This window comes from Helicoverpa zea, unplaced genomic scaffold (genome assembly GCF_022581195.2).
Source record: "Helicoverpa zea isolate HzStark_Cry1AcR unplaced genomic scaffold, ilHelZeax1.1 pri_000016Farrow_1_scaff_4_deb, whole genome shotgun sequence".
In the NCBI taxonomy this organism is placed as follows: domain Eukaryota; kingdom Metazoa; phylum Arthropoda; class Insecta; order Lepidoptera; family Noctuidae; genus Helicoverpa; species Helicoverpa zea.
This window is the reverse complement of record NW_025899711.1, coordinates 450,916-473,173: the sequence shown is the minus strand read 5'-3', so window position 1 is coordinate 473,173 and position 22,258 is coordinate 450,916. Positions and strand designations below refer to the sequence as shown.

General features: G+C 38.5%; 2 protein-coding genes across 2 annotated transcripts in view; both read left to right on the top strand.

Moving 5' to 3' along the window:
* Positions 1-722: 722 nt before the first annotated feature.
* LOC124645527 (hemicentin-1) lies at positions 723-18,004 on the top strand (the record flags this gene model as incomplete). The annotated part of the gene is made up of 13 exons (XM_047185331.1): positions 723-872; positions 1,523-1,706; positions 3,072-3,266; positions 4,772-4,966; positions 5,055-5,126; positions 5,237-5,357; positions 5,558-5,704; positions 5,904-6,088; positions 7,008-7,163; positions 7,791-7,889; positions 8,181-8,214; positions 8,438-8,634; positions 16,680-18,004. Coding segments are annotated over 12 exons (1,722 nt in total), but the record flags the coding sequence as incomplete, so codon positions are not given.
* Positions 18,005-18,349: 345 nt separating this feature from the next.
* LOC124645528 (G-protein coupled receptor Mth2-like) overlaps positions 18,350-22,258 on the top strand; it is a 69,350-nt gene continuing 65,441 nt past the window's right edge. The window contains exon 1 of the transcript XR_006986250.1: positions 18,350-18,916. The gene's annotated coding sequence lies outside the window, so the exon portion shown is untranslated. The remainder of the gene's footprint in view (positions 18,917-22,258) is intronic.

Here is a 22,258-nt window from a genome sequence, read left to right as displayed (position 1 = left end):
ATTTCTATTATAGGCAGTAAATACACTACACTGGCCTATAGATCTAGTTTGGATATTTGCCCAACGCTTTTTTAAATCGATATTCAGGCCACGAAATACTTATTACAACCACGAAGTTTGTTCCACAAGTATTTAATATAACTCGAACAAAAAGACCCCTATACACATTCATACTACTTCCTGGTTTTTATCCTTTGAATTAAAGATCTCCATTCATGGTCCGACTCTAGCATCCAATTTAATCTCGACAAGTGATTTAAATGTAATTTGATATTTGAACGTAATAACAGTATAACATGCTTTAATATAATTACGGATATCTGCTTTAATTTGCTTCTATTTATGAACATACTAATTTTGATCAATCTCAAAATTAGTATTGTTAAGCTTAAATTGATTGGGTTTTAGTTTTTATAGCCAACGAGGAGATGGAACATTATTTCTCACGATATGTAATATGCAGCCCATTTGTGAAAGTATGTAATCACTATATCAACAAATAACTAGATAATAAGTAAGTATGTAACTATTTAGTAATCTGTGCTTATGTATGTACATACTTATTCTAATTATTTTTTTAAAAAGGTTGTGTAAAGCATCAACAAAATTCCAATTAACGAAACTCCTTTGACCAATTAAGTCTAAAACAATTTGATTTCACCCATTCCCTTAGAAAACCGAACTTTGAAGGGGTTAAGTAATTTACCGAACTTTCTTTTCAGCCGGTGGGCATTTACCGCGGGAAGTACGAGTGGGCGAATGAGAACAGTCCAGTTGGGGGAGACTGCTCCCTATGGGTGCGCGCTGCAACCCTGCAACTAGACGATGGACAGTGGCAGTGCCAAGTCACTGCCAGCAACTACGATGTGCAGGTAATAATTCCCTACAACAGTTTAACTTGGCCCGCTTGCCAACTTAGAACAAGGAATTTAAGGTGCAAAGAGACTTGGAATGTTGTTTCAAGACTTGACGATTCAAATTAAGGCGATGTCTTCCAGGTGTCGCGAGTAGTGTTTTTTATATCTGAGTTTAGATAAAAAATGCAGTCACATGCGTGGACAATTCTGAAATTGAGGACCTTCTCCTTTTTTAGATGTAATCGGCTTAATAAAAGGAGGATTAGCAATGTTTATGTGTTCATTTGTTTTATTCTGTTGAATCTGCTCTAAAGTTTAGCACTCATGTAGGTATACCAGATTAGTAATTACCTACTGTGTTTCGACAACACCGGGTATTGGATTGTTTGTTCCGCCTTTTTTCACTATTTGGATACGTGGTGCTGAATGCTTATTACAAAACGAGATTTAACGAGTCTGTGTTTTGCTGAAATGGCTTAAAAGCCTAATTGCTCGATTGTTCACTAAACAAACACAATGACTGTGTTTGAAATTGATAGCTCTACAACCTTGCGTTAAGTAAAAATTGTGAAGAGGCCTAAAATAAGACTCTTAGAACTAACTTTCTTGAGTCAAGTTTTATAAAAAATCCAGCCAAATAATATAGTCTTATACACCTTCTCCAGGATGCCCTATCCAGTCCACCAGCAGCACTAGCAGTGCGGGTACCTCCACAATCTCCCCGGATTCTCTTCAATGGGTCCCACGTGATGCCAGGACAGAACATCACGGTCCCAGCAGGGAATAGAGCTACGGTCGTCTGCGAGGCCAGATATGGCAACCCTCCGGCGTATATCGAGTGGTATTTGGGTAAGTATCAATAACAAAATAGATTTTGAATGCTAATTTAGAAAGTAGATATACTGAATATATAGGTAGTAGATAAGTTGTTCAATATACGAGACCATTAACATATCATATGTATGTTTCTAGTGGAACTTTGACTATCGGACAATGAAGGATTTAAAGCCAAATACGATAGATAGGATCCTCAATTAATGGGAAATCTATGCACACATAATTCAACGAGAAACCCCATAGTTTACTTAGAGCCCCATGAAAATAAACAGTTTGTAAATGCCAAATAGTAATTTATCGATGTCGGCCAACTAATAGCGAGTACATACTGGTCTTTTAATCAATCTAAAGGGGTACAGCCCTCGATTAAACGGATCCCTTCATATAAAATTCTAAATGTCATGTCATGTGTTTGATCTAAACCAACCTACAAAGCGCCATGCATTTTAGACGAAGCTTCGCTGTCAGGGATCGACATTGCATTAGCCTGCTTTTATAGACATTATTAATTGCTATTAGTTGCACTAGAGGCCTATTTTAAGGGGCCTTTTAATGAAAATTGGCAGAGTTACACGGAAAGGGCTGTAATGAGATAAAGTGAGCTCTCTGTAATAAAATTATGCTGTAGGTTATTGAATTCTTCAATATCATTCGTATTTTAAAGTACCTAGTCTATTTGTAATGTATAAACATTTTGGGCCAAGTTTCCTAAGAATTCTTTCCTTCATTTGTTCATTGGATTTTTCGTACATTATTATTTGATCAAATCTCAGTTCGAAAACGATATTCGATGATGTTTGAAACTGCCCACATGTTCGATCACGATATTTAAAAATGTAATACTGAATGCCATTCACAATAAATGAAAATCTATAAATAAGTATTTGTGTGATTCGTACAGCCATAAGAAAATATTGCTATCGTCTTCATAATCCATTAACTTCTAGCTTATCACGTGTGACATAATAGGTGGTCTGTAGTCTACACATTAACACATAGGCAGTTTTGATTAATCGTGTCCACAATAGCGTGCCCAACAATACTTTGTCAATTTGTCCACACTGTTACAACAGTTACCTTTCCTTGCTTTGATTTACTTATTTTTAAATGGGCTGTAAGAAATAATGGGCTTTATAAATTATTTTTGTCGTCAGCTATAAATATGTCCTTTGAGAAGTCACCTTTGAACTTATATCGCCCGTAATTCTTATAGTTTTTTTGCATGATTGCCTTATAAATAGCAGTCATAATGAGCTTTAAATTAATCCTATCAAACAAGGAAAATGGATTTGATATGAACACGAAAATATCGTTGCATTTCATCACAAAAATAACTACATTAAATTATTGCTAAAGTATCCAAATATTATTTTTCAGAAAAGGAACGCCTGACAGCTTGGTCACAAACCAATGCCTCAGAAGTGGAAAGGCCACGGGTTTGGGCAGCGCGATCCGTGTTGGAACTTGGAGCCACCAGATCAGCTCATGGCCGTCAGCTGGCCTGCAGGGCTCATCATCCTTCATACCCCTCACCGTACTACAGGGATTCTTATACGATGCTGGATGTAACATGTAAGTATGATTATAATACTCTAGTTTCTGTAAATAATGCAGATTATGTAGATTTTATCCGCGTCCCGTGGTAACATCTTTAAAACCTAGAAAAGACATAGCATTTGTCACCCGTGAATAGTCTAGCCTCTCAATAGTTTTTGTTTCAAATCGGTAGTTTCGGGATTTACCCTAAAGAGTACGAAAAACAAACAAAGAAATATTACAAAAGGCTATTTTAAGAATTTATGTCTTAGTAAGATATGAAAGTATGGACTTACAGGACTTTATTTAACGACAGCACAGGCGTATTTACCAAATAACTTAGTGTTTATATCCTAATGTTTCCTACGAGTGCAAACAGCATTATTTGAGCAGAATTATTTCTCCATTTCTTTGCTAAAGCAGTCAACGTTAGTTTCGATGTTTACTACCTCAAACTAGCTAAAACAAACGCTCTAGTAAAACAGGCTTCCAAAGTGAAATTCCTTGAGCAAACAGGCATCGCGCCAGTTTTTTGTAATTAGGTCCCTGAAGAAACAAGAATGTTTTCAAAGGACGTAAGTGTAGCTTGTAATCACATACAGTTTGTTCGTTTTTATTTTCTTTATTTCGAGAGCTCTGGCTCACAAAATAGAAACAATCAATAAGCAATTAGCAACCAGCATTGCTGTTGTAGAAAACAATTGGCATTCACAAATTGATCCTACGGAATCGTAAATAGGTTGGAAGCCCGGATCGAGTGGTATTTTTCTATTTTTCCTTTTCTATTTGTAATTACGGTCTCTTCACACGTAATTTGTGGGTATGGAGTAGATTACTATAGCGAAGAAAAGATCTTTATAGAAGTACTATTGAACTGAGGATTGGTTGCATTGCAATTCGATAAGTGGTTTGGTGTTAGAAGTTGCCTTGTTTGTAGTTCTTGTAGTACCCACTTGAAATAACAGTTGCATTGGCTTTGCAAGGGCTCAATTAATAAATGAATGTTCAAAAGGCTTTATGATTATCGTATATTATTTATCTATGGCGTTATTTATCTATAATGATTGCGAAACAGATAATTTTGATCTTACATATATAAAATGTTACAAGCTTCATTTATATACTGAGTCAAAATCTTACATAGCCGCATCCCACCTGGACAGACAAAGTTCTCGTAAATATCAATCGTTGGCGACTTAAACGCCTTACAGGTTAAACTTTACTGTCCCGCGTCGTGATTTACTCGCCTCTGCATAGCTGCAAGACTTTTACTCGGAGATTGCAATTTATTGCGCTAATGTCTCGATGAAGAGGAACCAAACTTTTACCTGGATGACATCATGTTTTGTCTACAAATGCCGATGGTTGCATTAATAACGAAGGCAAATACGTTTATTGCGAACTATAATATTAAACTACATGAAGAAGATGTTCACTTTAAAGAACACTCTGTATACAATGACACAAAACGTACTTAAATTATTTATGAATGAATTTGATTTGTATCTTAAACTAAGCGCATGTCATCTCCTTTTTTCCAGTTGTTCCGGTAGTTTCCATAATCGGAGGTGATGCGAGTACCCTGGCCAACTTAGAGGAGGGTTCTAGTGCTCTCACTCTGGAGTGCCGAGCTGATGGCAACCCCAGTCCTTACGTATGGTGGACTAAGAACGGACAAGTCATCGCTACCAATGGAGCGAAGCTGATCCTTGCTCCAGTATCTAGGAATCATTCTGGTAAGGATTGTACTAAACATAAGCCCATTATTTGTAGGGTTCAAATTGAGAGTTGCTTATTAAATGATTTTCGTTGGATTGTTTTCAGGTATTTACGGCTGTCAAGCAAGGAATTCTTTGGGAACATCAGATTCAGTGAAGATTGAAATTGATATTAAGTGTAAGTATACTTTTCATTGCCTTTGATCCACGAAATATGTCTTTCTATGTAGGTCAACATTCTTGTAATCATGACCAGCCTGACTACAACTTTGATTCTTTATGTTTCAGATCCTCCACGAGTGACCTGGGTGGGACCTGATACCGTGGTTGAAGCGAACCTGTTCTCTCAAGTTACGTTAGAATGCAAAGCTGAAGGCAATCCCCCGCCCTCTTACACCTGGTACCACAAGTAAGTTATTTCACTCCAACAAAATATTACAAACTTGTATACTATATACTTATGTAGTTCTTGAAATAAAGTTCTTCGTTCGTGCCCATGTTCCTGTTTTACTCTAGCCGATTAAAGTTATATACTTAGAAGAAAATAAAATAATGAAAGAGGAATGTATAGCTTTCCATATTAACAAAACGTGATTTAATTTTCTCCAGCCCAGCGTCATCAGCCCGTATCAACTCGTTACAAGACGGCGCGTACCCAATCTCGGTGACTCCTCAACTACAGCTGCACAATGTGTCGTACGACCAGCATGGACGATATACCTGCGTGGCTACCAATCAGATCGGATTGGAAGATCGGTGAGATATCCTTTTGATACTTTATTATGACCTCTCGTAGCCTACCTTACCTTTGCAGCGCATGTCATTGCGCCAGTTCCTTAGCATTCCTTCTTTGTCTTCTTTTTAAATGGAATGGAATCATTGAAATGATAAGGGCAGATGAGACTATGTAAACTAAACTATTGGACATAACCTAACATCATCACGTCTGTTTCAGGTCCCAGCAATCAGAAGCAGTAACCCTGAACGTGCTAGGTCCACCAGTGGGCGCCCAGTCCGGCGCAGCGCATGCGTGGAGCGGCGGCGAGGCGCGCGTGTGGGCCGCCGTGTGCGCCGACCCGCCGCCGCGCCGCGCCGCCTGGCTGTGGGGCAGTCTGCGCCTCGACGTGCCCAGTCAGATCGGTATGTGACGTCACACTGTGCTCGTTAGTCTGTGCCAGCACTCGTGTGGGCCGCCGTGTGCGCCGACCCGCCGCCGCGCCGCGCCGCCTGGCTGTGGGGCAGTCTGCGCCTCGACGTGCCCAGTCAGATCGGTATGTGACGTCACACTGTGCTCGTTAGTCTGTGCCAGCACTCGTGTGGGCCGCCGTGTGCGCCGACCCGCCGCCGCGCCGCGCCGCCTGGCTGTGGGGCAGTCTGCGCCTCGACGTGCCCAGTCAGATCGGTATGTGACGTCACACTGTGCTCGTTAGTCTGTGCCAGCACTCGTGTGGGCCGCCGTGTGCGCCGACCCGCCGCCGCGCCGCGCCGCCTGGCTGTGGGGCAGTCTGCGCCTCGACGTGCCCAGTCAGATCGGTATGTGACGTCACACTGTGCTCGTTAGTCTGTGCCAGCACTCGTGTGGGCCGCCGTGTGCGCCGACCCGCCGCCGCGCCGCGCCGCCTGGCTGTGGGGCAGTCTGCGCCTCGACGTGCCCAGTCAGATCGGTATGTGACGTCACACTGTGCTCGTTAGTCTGTGCCAGCACTCGTGTGGGCCGCCGTGTGCGCCGACCCGCCGCCGCGCCGCGCCGCCTGGCTGTGGGGCAGTCTGCGCCTCGACGTGCCCAGTCAGATCGGTATGTGACGTCACACTGTGCTCGTTAGCACAATGAGCCCGGTCTTCAGTTTATCTTCTTTACCTGAGAATCAATCAACGAGCTTCAGTTCTACGCGTCATTTGCCCACTGCAAGCCTAGACATTTGACCTCTAAAATGGATCAAACGACTTTGCTCTGTCAAGTTGCTCCTGTAGTTTGTTCCTTATAGAAATTCCGATCTAAGCTGTTCCTCATTGTTGCTGGTATTCCTTGGTTAAAAATTAAATTCCCTTTACCCCCCAGGTCGCTACCGTACTTTAGAGCCAGCGATGGACGGCGGCTGCTATCGCTACACTCTCCTCATCTCCAACACGGGCATGTCGGACGCGAGAGTCTACGTGCTGCACGTAGAGAATGAGAGGGGATTCTCTTCTCATGCCGTCACTCTTACTGTGCATGGTGAGATTTTAATCTGATATTATTGCAATAGGATTATAGAATTGTTATTACAAATTAGTAGAAACTTGATATTATTTTGAACAATGACGTCTTAGGGGGACGAATCCCTATATCCTTAGGAGGTTAGGAATTATGGAAAGCGTCTATTTCTTGGTTTGTTTATGGTTGACTTAAACTTTAACGAGGCTTCTTCAAATTATTTTACATTATTAAAAACTAGATTAAGCTACCTTTACGCATGATAGCATGATTTATTTTCCTTAGAGGATAGTTTTACATTTTCTTTTAATGGATGCTTGACTTTTTGCACAATATTGACCGTTGTTCACAATTATGAAAAAATATTTTCCACATTTGTAAAAATATTCCAAACTAGTCCTTTGATTTAAAAATCAATAGAAAATAAATTACATATTTTGGTAGATTTTTATAATCTACTTTAATTATTTTACTTTATTTCACAAAGCTGCCTTTTGCAAGCAAATCTTCAATACAAATTATTACTTTGGTTCAATCTACATTTTACACAGCATGACCTATTTCAACCCCTGTAACCTATACCAGTGCCTGTATGCATGTGATAACGCGCCAATAATTTTGTTCACGCAGATAATTTTTCGCTAACAGAGACTGCGCATGTGGCGCCTCTGATTGCGGCGGCGCTCGTCATCGCCGCGTTACTCGTCATCGTGCTGTGTTTGATACTGCGGTGTAGGAGACGGAGAGGTATGTTTTGCTGTATTAATAGTACCTTTTATGTAGAATTCTCCTCTATACATATGTCTGGGCTATGAAATGACCCACTCCAGCTATGGGTGCAACGTGAGGTGAGGGAGTTGTAGACTTTTAATAACCTAAATCCATCATGTTACTTCTTTAGCCCTTTATGTATCAAGGCCGCGGTAACTTTTTTGAACAATCCCGCAGCAAATGTCGATAACTGCGTTTGCAATAAGTAAGGCAGAGTACATAAAAAAATGAGATGTTCTAATGAATCTTTTCATATTTTTTTTACAGAAACTGTGGAATATAAGACTGAAGATTTAGATAGGTAAGTTTGTTTTTCTATGGATAGTTATTTACTTATTTATTCCAAAGACATCACATAACTGTTGTTGACTGAATGTTTGCGTCACTGCCCAGTGCCGCATTAAAATTCTTATGTATGGAATAAATGCAATATATTCCCTTTTTATTGTTATCCAACTGTAAAATCCTGAGCAGTCAATAACATCAACTTTATCACAAAATTCATACTCCAACTCAATCAACAGCGAAAAGGCAGCGTTACCAGCGGACGCGGTGTACACGCCGCGTGAGGCGCCGCGCGCCGCCACAGGGTCCGTGCTGGGCACCGCAGGTCCCCCAGCAGGGGCCGGCACAGGCGCGCGCTACTCGCCGGGCGCGCTGCAGGTGCGGCGCGCGGCCGTGGTGCTGCAGCCCCCCACCACCGTGTGACCATCGCGCACAGGTGTGAATGCACGCATGTTACTAACAATACCTACTCATTACATACATTACGTTAGAAGATATTTTGGGAATCTGAAGTTAGTTGAAGAAAAAGTTGAAAGCGGTTATTGAATTAAGGTAACGTTTGACTTTATACTTTAGTAACATTACCAGTTTTAAACAGGAAAATACTCAACTTTTCTTTGAAGTTATGACTGAAAACATAAACGGTGATGAATGAACTTTCCAGCAACACAGCTGTCTATTATTAGGTACTGAACTTTCATTGAAAAGGACAATGCTATTCTTTGTATGGAAGTTGGGCTCAAGAGTTGCCCACAGTAACTGCATAGTGTATTATGTTCCATAGGCTTATAATAGGTCCCAGACCGAAATATTTCGAAATCTATCCCAGGAGTCCTGAGAAAAACTGGTTTGACTCTTATTCAATATTACGAAAAATATGCTTACGAACTCTTTAACTATTCCACTTTTATTACCTTAATTGAAATGCATTATAATATTAATCGATAAATACGAGGTATTGAACGAGATTTTTTTTTACCGACTTCAAAAAATGGAGGATTTTCTCAGTTCGTTTGTATTCTTTTCACGTAAGTACGTGCATAACTCCGTCATTTACCAACCGATTTAAACAATCATTTCGATGCTTCCGGCAACAAATGTCGTAAACGCCATTTTGGCGAAAATGAGTTAAGAATGCAGCCCTACTTAATTTTTGGCGCTGCGTCGTTCTAAAAATGTGAAAAAAATATTCGTCTAAAAAAATACTTTTACATCCAAAATTTTTACTAGTATAATCAAAATTTTTTAGAAAAGAGGGTATGTATAACTCATATTGCTTAGAACCGAATAAACGTGCAGGTCGTATAATACAACGTACAAGCAGCTGTCGGTCGTAAAAACATGAAGACATAATTAATGGTAAATACACCCTACAATCATTTTTAAAACGTAAGCTCTGCTGAGAAACAGTTGTCGTAATGTCACTTGGTCTTGGAGAATCTACAATCCACAGATTCACTGTTTATTCACAAAATATTTACATTAATTGAAAAAAAAAAACTTATATATATATACAACTTAAAACTAATACAGTGCATCAAAAAATTGCTCCTCATCGCTGTCACTGGGTAATGTACCCAAAAGACTGGCGATGCCACATGATTGCCACGTTGGATGGCAATGCTCAACCTCTGTGCGAAGCCTTTAGGTCCCGGGAAGTGTCAACCAGGCGCTGGGAAATATCCCTGGCAAGAAGGTGGGCGCTCGGACCCCACGGCCCTAGAGTTTCAACCCCAAATGGCTCAAACATGTAATCTATATATATAAAAATGAAACCCGATTTCCGTTGTCACGACATAACATGAAAACGGCTTGACCGATTTGGCTGAAAATTAGAGGGGAGGTAACTTAGACCAGGGAGAAGGTTTAAGAATACTTTTTGTCACCATCCGGCTACGGGACGCGAGTGAAACCGCGGGAGAAAGCTTATAAGGTTACTATATTTGCGCCGCTTGAGGTTCCCTGCTTGTGCAGCGGCGGAGCCAGCACAACATGCAGTTCCGGGAAGGTGAGATGGCGCAAGAGTGTCGACACATGTCGCGTCCCACACTAAAGTCCTACCCACCTTCCACGGAAATAGCGACATGCCGTCTGGTCTCTTGCCATCGTCGCGTGCCAAGCCATTTGGTTCGAGTACGGCTGGCACGCCGACGGCAACAAGAGCGCGACGGATCACGTCGTTTATGTTGGCATGTCATGGTATGCGGCCGGCACTCCGGCTGCACGACAGGCCGTGGTGACCGAGGCTGTTGACAGCTTCCCCCCGCAGTGGCAGCAATGAGGAGAGCAGCATGGAGCACCTAGTCGGAAGCAAACGGCGAGTCTGAAGGTGGTGTCATCAAACATGGTGCCTGTGTTTGAGGACACAATTATGTCAATTTGTGTTTTATTTTTTTGCTACAAGTAATGAAAACTCAACTTACAGTCTTAAATTCATTATTTGCTTCAGATATTTCCATGTTTGTTACATACCATCACATCAGGTCGTGGTGTTTACACTCATTTTTATTTCAGTATATGGTTTTTAAAACCAAACCCAGAACTATTGTATTTAAAAACTGGTGCATACTTCTAACTTCCGTTAGACAAATCGTTCTCCATTGATTTGTTAGTGGTCGTAAATACCAACTTCTTGAATCTTCTGGGGTGTATGTCCAAGCTAACTTTTAAAATAAGGCTTTGACATAAATAGCAATAATATATTATGAAACACCAACGTATTTTACGTATTTCTTGTATAGAACACAATTTTACAACTTTTAAAATTAAAAAGATATAAGCCAAAAACGAAATTATTTTTTGTTTTTCGTTGATTACCAAAAGTGCTATTTTGGTGTTTACGACCTTTGTTGTCGGAAGCATCGATTTTATTGTTTGAAAGAATTTACTTTCCAAATGGTTCCTTTGTTATTCGGTCCAGGGTCTGGTGATAGAAACCTTAAAACAATAGGGAAATCTCGGAAATTGTAAGCACATATCGAATAAAAACTTGTCATTTGGGTATATGTCTCCGACACCACAAAACAGTGGAGGTTAAGACCTGACCTGACGGTGGAGACGACAGTGAGACGAGGGAACTCCTCAACGGTATCTATTTACTACCTCGTGTTCGAGCTTATTTTATTTGTCTTGATAAGATTTTTCCATTGCCATTACGGATATTAATTGCATGACGCTACACGAACTTAGGACTGATTGTGGTAGAAAGAGACTGAAAAGCAAGAGAAACAATAGTTACTTTTCAATTTATTTTTTTTTTTTTTCCTGTTAACAGTGAAACCACTAACTATCTGAATATTATTTCAAGAAAAGAGGTTGTTAGGTTTGTGGCTGCTTAAAATGGCTTGCTAACAATGGCTGGCTAACATTAGAACCGGTTTTTCTCGGGACCTCTGGGACCGATTTAAAAAATATTTGGATTCCGTCTTAAGAGTGAAGTAAAGAACCTATCTTAACCATTCCCACTACTGGGCAAATGGCTTGGGCTTTATAAAGTGACTGTTCAAGTTTAACATTAGAACCGGTTTTTTTCGGGACCTCTGGGACCGATTTCCAAAATATTTGGATTTCGTGTTAACAGTGCAGTAAAGAACCTATTTCGACCACTTTCACTGCTGGGCAAATGGCTCAGGCTTTGTTAAGTGACTATCTATGGAGAACATTTGAACCGGTTTTTTTCGGGACCTCTGGGACCAATTTCCAAAATATTTGGATTTCGTGTTAACAGGGAAGTAAAGAACCTATTCTAACCATTCCCACTACTGGGCAAATGGCTTGGGCTTTATAAAGTGACTGTTCAAGTTTAACATTAGAACCGGTTTTTCTCGGGACCTCTGGGACCGATTTCCAAAATATTTAGATTTCGTGTTAACAGTGAAGTAAAGAACCTATTCTAACCATTCCCACTACTGGGCAAATGGCTTGGGCTTTATAAAGTGACTGTTCAAGTTTAACATTAGAACCGGTTTTTCTCGGGACCTCTGGGACCGATTTCCAAAATATTTGGATTTCGTATTAACAGTGCAGTAAAGAACCTATTTCGACCACTTTCACTGCTGGGCAAATGGCTCAGGCTTTGTTAAGTGACTATCTATGGAGAACATTTGAACCGGTTTTTTTCGGGACCTCTGGGACCGATTTCAAAAATATTTGGATTTCGTGTTCAGAGTGCACTATGGAACCAGCTGGAACTACTCCCACTGCTGGGCAAACTTTGAGCCCAGACCCTGGCATTGTCCTTTATTCTTGCCGAGAGATTGTTACTGTTTTGTTTTATAAAATTCTACATTGAAATTAATTATATCTGCGATTATTCTAGCGTGTAGCCAAAATTATCTTATAATATTTCTTCTCTGTTTGACGTAATTTTACAAATAAAGTTTTAATTATTCTTTCAAATAGAAACAAAGCTTCCTAAACCGGTCAGCAACGATTGAAAATTGATAAACACACAAATATGAAATCAACAAACCCGTGTTAAAAACCAATTAAACTGTAGTGCCAAAATACTTCAGACTCGCCACTTACTTCGACTACACTTTACAGTCATATCCTGTTTTCACCCCCGTAATATAAGAGACCTATCATAACACCTGATGATTACTGCATATTTTGTATAAGCAGATCATTATGTATGAGTTATTCTCAAGTATCACAACCAAACCACGTGATTGAGTGAATATTTCGTATTGAAAATGAATTCTATTCCATTCACACGTAATCAATGCTTGACGACATTTTGTCGTAGCGACGTGGTGCGGTTGTGATACCTACTGGTGAGCCCTAAGTCATCTCTAACTACATAAGCTCATTCAAGTTTGTAGTCTAAGCTCTGACTTAATGATCTTAACAACTTTGAGTGCTGTTCTGCCTACAATGACTGTATATTAGAGAGTGCCATATGAATAGAAAAATAATACATTGTTGTCAATTTGAGACAGTCATTTAAAGATATTAGGATCCTCAATAACATTACAAATAAAATATTTCACCTTATTTGCAGGCCTCATATTTAGAATAGCTTAGATGAAATCATTTATGTTCCTTTCATCATTAAATTCATAAACAAATCCATTAAACTTGGTTATGGAGGGATAAGTTTGTGAGGTTCAATTTACTAAACTAAGGGCGTGTTCATACAAAGCGTCCACGGCGTCTAAGGCAATAAAGTCTCGAAAAACTCATCATAGTAATAAGCTGTAAATCTCTAACTTTATTGCTTAACCAATTCAATCACTGACCACATTGAAATAAAGACGAAAGTAATCAATCTTTCTACTTGACTGCTTTTACGTTCGCTTAGTATGGATACGCCCCACCACGATAAGTTTGATATTGGATTTTCCGCACCATTAGATAACGCTATACATAAGGCATGTCATACATTATCCTTAGCTCCCAAATTAATTAGGACTTCACACACACTGATAAAATTACACGAAAACCTGTGTTCGAGATAAAATTTATTTATGTTCCGGGAACCGTTCGTACACATGAAAAGATACGGCGCATTGAAGGATCTAAAAATAATTTATCTATCGATAATTCATTATGAGCTATGAAAAACATCGGCATTTCGAGGGTGATATTTTGAGTACTACGTAATAGAGTTCTCCCTTATGCCAAAAGGGAGAACTCAAACTCTGATTTGCTACTCGGATAATAAGTCTTGGTATTCAAGGACGCGTCAATCAATCAATTGAGTCGTCAATCTCAGCAATTATAAGTCCGATTAGAAAAGTTCTTTTAGTGCTAGGTAGCCCATTTGTCAAGAGGCTTTTTTATCCGGGTGCGCGAAGAATTTTCCAAGGGGCGCGGATAGCGGGACATACATAAACATTTTTCTGCTGCAATATACCTACCTATCGTATGCAATACGTTTGTAATCGTATCGATTTCAATACTATCATGGTCATTATTAATGAGCTTGTCTGTTTTTAATATGAACTCTGATGCCTGTTTTTCTCGTACAAATATAGGCAGTTCATATCCTTGTAAAAACTGAAACAGAACTAGTTTTTTTTTTAAATTTAAAATTAATAGTCCTTAATTCACTATCATAACCAAAACACTCTTGGAACACATCAAATCAAAGTAAATTTTTAATCAATGTAAAATTTTACTTCAGCCTATTTCCATATGCCACTTCATTCCGATTCTTCTAAAAAACATCCTAATTCAAGGATGTCCGATTAAGTCGTCGGTGAACTTGGGCCATAATATTTCCAAAACGACGACCATGTTTGTTTTAACCGTTTAATTTGTTTACGTCTGATACATATTGTGACCTCATGGTGAACATGAATGTGCTGGTATCGAAACCCCGTTTCTACGAAATTTGATGAACTCACCACGTCATTTGTTTTTATACGTCATTTGTATATCCGATAATAATAAAGTAGAACTATAACGTAAGTATAACCACGGAAGAAGGAAAGATAGCGGAGATGACTTAGGGAAGGTAGGTCAGGCGCTTTCTTGTAGGTCGAGCAACGTAGGGTAGGCGTGATCATTTGCTGGAACAAACGAGACGTTCCTAGGGTTCCTTGTACAATCAAAACCAATCAAAAGTCAAAGATTGATTCAATCAATCTTTGACAGATTGGTTTTGATTGATTGGTGATTTTATTTTGAAATTAATAGGCGGGGTAAAGGGCGGACACGGGACTAATGTTCCTCGTCCCCCCAAACACCTGCATTTTGACGCGCATCTTTCTTAGGTGATTTTGCGTTATGACATCTCTGCTGTTCATTCTGTTCTCCATGATTATAACTAATTTTATGTAATTTTGTCTAATAAAAACTTGATGATATAAAGTAGACCGTACTTACCAGCTGTTTATCCGCGGTTTCACCCACGTCCCGTGGGTACGCCGCCTGTATCCGGATTATTCTTATTTCCCGGCGCATACATTTAGGTATATAGCTAGTACCGGATTATAGACAAAATACCTATATTGAGTTTGGAAATTTTAATGTTGCTCGAGGATAATGTAGAAAAGAAGTAATGAAAAATTTTTTCAAGGCGATTCAGTTTTTTAGAAGTCTTTACATAATAAATAAAAAAACAAGTGAACAACAACACTTCTTGTTGTTGTTGTTCACTTGTTAAAGATAGATTTTGTAAACTAAATAATTTTAAAATAACGAACGTTGCGTAATATTTAAATGACTAAAGCAGTATATTTTATTTCTACACATATTGCACACAAAAAGTATCATTTATGAGGCCACAATAGAATAGGCAATTAAACGCTACAGTTACGGGATATAACAATTATGTCTATCAACCAAACCATTAGCTATCATAAGCAAGGTCACATTTTTATTATCTAAGCCGAATATAGTTAACAATAATGTCTAATTATCTATTTTAACGATGGTTTTAATTTTGGCAGAACCCTATAAATACGTGACGCGATTTTATAAGTAGGGGCGGCTTCCATTATTTCGTCGATATTAGCATAGACTTACAGTCACAGCACACTTATCGTGTCAAAAAGGCATCATCCTCATTTTAATTCGGTAACAAGTCGTTCACAATACTTATACTGTATGAAACTTTACAATACAATGTACCCTAGTAACCTACCATCATCTCGCCCGGTCGTCCGTCGGCGACTCGTAAGAGTACCTTTGTTTACGAGCTTAGTTGACGCCTGTTTGGCGGCACAGCGAGACCTGTTGACCCTACAACAATATTTAGACGAGAAGAATAAATTATTTAAAAAAGAAGTAGCCAGAATATTCGATTCAATAAGTTCGAGGTACCTTCCTAACTTACAAATTGATGACACACGAAAAACCTTCACACACCTCACTATCCAAACTAACAGAACAAAGCACAAGGTGCGGGCAATTAACGAAAAGTGTTCAACCTATTCCTTAGTCAATATAATACCAATAAAATGGACCATGTCCGTCAGCATGATTCACTGGTACGTTATCTAATTACTTTAAGTGCACACCACGAATCACTTGGGGCCCATGACGGTTCACGACACCTCTCTTTCAGGAATTCTTTCAACACTCCGATGAAGGTCCAATGTTAATTTATTCAGGAATTGTTATTTTAAGTCTGCTTGTCAAGGTTCGATACACTCTCTCTTTATGATGATTGCTGCCAATGTTTCAAAATGTATCGCGTTGAAAGTTAAATTCGTCTGCGATATGATGTGTGAAACAGCTTTCATAGTAACGGTACCGTTCTTTGTAAGAATTACATTTCACGCTAAAATATGTAAGAAGCGATGATTTAAGATTTTCAGTAGTATTAGTGAGACAACTTCTAATAATCTGCTAAAAATAGTTTGACTAAAGCTGACCGGATTATTTGTTATATTCTTGATCAAGGGCAAATCGAACCGATATAATAGTATTAACATTCTTTATTCAGACGCGTACTACGACATTTTCCTCCCACTCAACTACGGTTGACTGTAAATATTTGTCATAATTAATAAAATGTTCTTTTGTTTCTAGGCAGCTTTAACGTCGCTGGAGAGAGAAGCCAAAGAGAATGTTTATGCGGTATTAGATCCGCACATTCAGTACGAAATAACGATAAATAAGCACGGAGAGCCGCCTAAATACTTATCCTTATCGAAGCCGCTAACTCACCAAAGAACTCACGCCTTTGACCCCCATAGCATTACAAACGAGATCAACAATAATGATAATTACGAACGATTCTCCACTTTCAAAACTGGACCACCGAAAGCCAGAAGATCGAATAAAAGCTACGATAAAAATAACAAAAACTACGTTTGCAAAACAAATAACGATATCGAATACTCCAAAGACCCATTCTTCGGTAAAGTCAGAAGTACAGATACAATGCATCAACACAATGCACAAAAATACAACGAACATAAAGATACCAAAAATTATTCCCGAATGTATGACAGGAATAATTCTGGACGCAAGGAGAACGATAAAAAGAACCAGGATGGCTTTGAAAAGGACTTTCAGAATAACAAGAGATCTTCAAACCGCAGCTGGAAAGGCACAAAGGAGAAGGAGAGGTCTTTTGAGGATTTTACAGAAGTTGTGAAACAGGATGCTGAAGAAGAGTTTAGGCCTCGTCCGGGGAAGGTCAGGGAGATAGCTTCGAGGTTCAACAAGTGTAGCACTGGTAACGTAACTTTGAACGCCAGGAAGGACAGACCCAAACCGCTGCAAAGTTACGGCCACCAGGCGTACCTCGACCACGTGTTCCCTGACGCAGTGGAAATATAGTGTAATGAGTGGACATGACAAGTTAGATCTCCGTTTAATTAGTGTGTACTTAATAAGGACTAGATTTCTCACTATACTTATTTATTAATGTAGTTTTGCCATATTCTTCTAGATATTTCAACTGACTCGTGTGGAGTCGCAGAAATTTTGGAATACTTGAGCATGTAGTTGTAAATAGTTCCGCTATTAGATAGCTGCACATCATAGATTATGCACGCAGGGTGCAGACTGGACGAGGAAACGCGTAGAGCCGCATTCACATGTATTTACATTAATCCTTTAACTATTAAATAAATGAATAATACCATAAAATGTTGTGACGACCGTTTTACAATTTGTATTAAACTTTTTTTGTATCGGTGTCTCTTTTGTATTTACATGATGTTGCATTTACTTGTAAATAGTCAGATTATAGGATGATTGCTATATCAAGTTTATGTTCTTTCGCCCTACGTAATATAAGTATACCAGTTAGTCTAGTTTGTTACAGATTATTTCCTTGTGTGTATAGTCTCTATTACTTATGTTTTGTATTGTTGAATTTTAACAGTATTAAAATTATAATTTTAGTGTTTTGTTTCATTTCTTATATCAGTATATCGAACTATGGAAGTACTGTTTACGATTAGTCAGTGACCTTTGTCGATAATACTTATTTTAGTAATAACAAAAGTACATATCGCTTTCTTATCTTGAACGTAGTAGCAGAACTTCTTTAAATTAAATTCGTTTTCTTCAATTAAGTTCAGACATATTGCTTTACTATCATAGTAAAAGAAATTGTAAGTGTAAGTTCATTCACTCTCATCCATCGTAACGTCTATAAAGTACATAAAATCTGGGGTGTACACACTCTCCGCCACATACATCAAGTATAATGATATCGATGAGCTCACCAAACGCCTGTCACATACCAATTAGCACGACACGATATCAATTACCATGCCAGATACCTCGGCTGCACCTCCTCCAGCTTTGTACGTCAATGTAACACGATTCTCCAGTCAATACATCTGATAAGCCAAACCGAACGCTACAGTTCATATTCTGCAGCCGGCCGACACAAACGGTATTATCCCGACGACAAAAAAAAAAAAACAAAAAAATCCGACCAAATGTTACTAAAACTCGTAGTGTTCCTCACGTGCCAGTATTACGTTATGTGCGAATTAGATGAAATAGATAATAATCGGACGGTTTTTATTAAAGTACCGGTGAAAACGGATAATAAGTGTTTTAGTAATAATTGTGTTACCAAATGTTGCCCTCGAGGAATGGTGTTTCTTAAAGTGAGGGATGCTAACGGTGCAACGAAAAGTTTGTGTGCGAAAGCCAGTGATGGGGTCTTTCTGTCAAAACAATTGATTCACGATAGGACTAAATTATGGGGTTATGTGCGTTTGAATGAAACCTTCGATGTATTGTATGGGAAGCCGTGCGATTCGATGTATGTGTCAAATCATCCTTTTTATTTGCAAAAGGTTAGTCCATTTTTATAAAGACGCCTGCGTTTTCTATTTGAATGTTCACTCGCCTTTGTTTTTGCACATTTTAAATAACAAAGTATTTTTTGGATCAACAAATAATAAAAGACTAATTAATCTTGAAAGCTTAATTTACGAACTGATACACTTATATGCGTTTATATATCAGCACGTGAAACACAAACACTTTCGGATTTACTTATGTTCCAATTAACACTATAACATAGCAAGTTTTGTGCACGAGAACTAATTTTGGTAAATCAATAGTGTGATCTGGTAGCACCGATAAACTTAATGTTTTAAGTGTTTGTGATATAATGCGATATACTTCCAAAAATGTTTTTAACATTCTGTATGCACATGTATTGAAAACAAGATAAGCATCGCTGTTGTTTTGTTTTGCTTCACATGCGTTTCACGTTGATATTTTTTCTATACATTTTGACATTCGGGTATTTTTTTCCCAAAATGCCCTAATTAAATTATTGAAAGTGGTCGAAAAACTTTCAATAGATGTTCTGTGTGTAATTTTGTAGTAGAAATGATACGAGCTTTCTCCTCCAGTCAACTTCAACCATGAACTGAAAAATATAGTCACTGTGTAAAGGTTGCCTACCCTTTACAATGTTTACGTTATGCTAGGTCGGTTACACCATGCTTGCTTTTTATTTTCCAAATCATCGTTTAAAAGTTTTCTTGTTGACATTATTCACGGCACGTTTTATGAAGTCTTTAAATGATCATATGTAGACTACGCCATTAGATTATTTTATTTCCAACCTTTTTTGGTGGGAAATCATCAATTAACCTCATCGAGTGTCAGACTTTTACTTCCATGTTCCTTCTGGCGGTCTTTATGTACCAGGGTTGCGGTAACTCTTTAGAACAGTCATGCAGCCCCGGACAGGCTTGGGTTCTAAGGGTGCTGGGGTGGTGACTCTCGAAGACTCGAGTCCATCGTCTTCTAGAGACGAAAGGATGATAAACCACCCATCTCCTCCTGTAGACGTGCAGTGGCCGGGAGTCGTCTCTCGACAGTGTAATACCACCCTTATATAAGTATTAACTGAGTTTATGACCAAGTCATAAATCGTAATACTTATTCAAGGATGAAGGTACGAATGAGTTACGTCATAATCACTTAGCAGTAGAATAATTAAAGTTGTTAAAATACTCAGATTGTTAGTCACAGGATAAGATAGGGGTGTCTAAGAAAGTTTTTTTTAATTGATAAGATTTAAGCTTGCCTGATTTATATTCGGAAACTCAAATAAAAAATAATTTGCAAGATTTGTTTATTAGTGATCTGTTTCTTATAAGGTTTTTACATTGTAATTTATACGTGAATGATTACACTATAATTTTGGATACCATAGGATTTTCTAAATCACAATTGAATGAAAAACGGTGAATTAAAACATTCCGAGAAAAGTCCGAGCGTGGATGTTTCTAATCACCACGGCACTCAAAAAATGTTGCTCAGATTTTCCAGCGGTTTTTACTGATTGATAGAACCACGGAACCACATGGATACTACTAACGCTGTTGCGCCAGGCCGCTACTAGGATTTCAATAAAGTTGATCAAATGCGGTTACTTTTGTGATGACGGCAGACAAAAGAGTATGAAAGTAGAAAACATGCTGTGCCTACCCCAAATAAAAAATTGGAATAAGGGATGATGATGATATTGATCATGTAGGTAAATAAAAATAAACACATATTATTCGTATCCTGTGATTAATTAATCCTTGTTGTTGAAGGAAGTTTCTAGTTGCTGTTTAATTATTCGAATAGCGTAACACTGACGATCCTTTCCATTATATTATGCAAGTATCGACTAGTGGAATGTGGCTTTGAACTTGAACTGTAGGTGCATTGTTGTCAGTTGGTCATTGGTACAATCCTTACTAATATTATAAATGCGAAAGCAGGTAACTTCTATATGTCTTTTCTGCTGTCACGCCAAGACTACTGAACTGAAAAACTTGACACTGGTAGGAACACGCATTATCTAGAGCCTGAGAAAATATACTCTTTAACTAGGTGCAGGAAATTGTTGCCTTTTGACGTAGCTGAAAGCTATTATGGTGTTTTGTTATCGCAGCACCAAATTACTTGAGTCTCTATAATACCTATTACTAGGCACCTCAGTAGGCTATAAATGAGAGACATTGACATCATAAAATACCAAGGTATATAATTGCTAGTCGGCTAGGGCTGAACTTAGGCCTGCCCGATTTTTTTTTTCATAAAGTTACGTTAGCCAAACTTGAAAACTTAATTTATGAAAGAGTGAAAGAGGTATGATTGTAGTGCTGACACTACAAATGCTTACGTACCCACACGATGACAAGGTTTGAAACTTTGATAAATTGGTCCCAAGTTGAATTGTTTACTGAGACCTCGACCCCTATTTGTACAACCTTAACAAATAAGTAATCGCAGCCAGGGATGGACCTCGCCTCATCATTTATCTTAGAATTGAAGTAGGCTTTTTATTTGGTGCGCGGATCAGTTCCCATGGTTTGCGGGTGAAACCACTAGCGGGAACAAGCAAAAATACGTGTTTTTGTTTTTAATATTTTCAACAACTGTAAATCCAATCTACAAAATCAGTTTCTTCATTATTATATTTTATACTAGCCGTTTTCCCGCGGTTTCACCCGCATCCCGTGGGAGCTACTGCCCGTACCAGGATAAAATATAGCCTATGTTACTTGCAGATAATATAGCTTTCTAATGGTGAAAGAATATTTTAAATCGGTCCAGTAGTTTTTGAGTTTATCCATTACAACCAAACAAACAAAGTTTTCCTCTTTATAATATTAGTAGAAGTAGATATAGATTAGTCTACAATAGCCCGAAAATAAACTAGTTGTTTTCATGACTATACACATATGTATAGAGATAACCACCGTTCCGTGAAAACTATTTCCCGAACCCGGATAAAATATCGTCACCCGGTGATAGCGTAGTCTCCCAAAAGTGAAAGAATTTCTCAAATTGGTTCAGTAGTAAACGTTCAGGACACAAACAAACAAACAAACAAAAAAAAAAAACATTTTTCTACATTATAATATACCCATGTTTTATTCTGGCGACAACTTAAGTGCCCGATATAAAAAGATTATCGGCGAGGGCTCGACAAATTACGAGCCGTTGTCGGTCAAATTGAAGCATTGTTTGTTTAGGTAACAAACAAGCTTTAAGTGGTTTTCTAAATTAAGGTCAAGGGCGATCGTTAAGTAGACTAACTTAGTCAAAAGGTTTGTTCAGTTCTGTTAAAAAATGAAACCTTTGTTAAAAATATTTCGTCAATTTATTTAACTTATGACGGA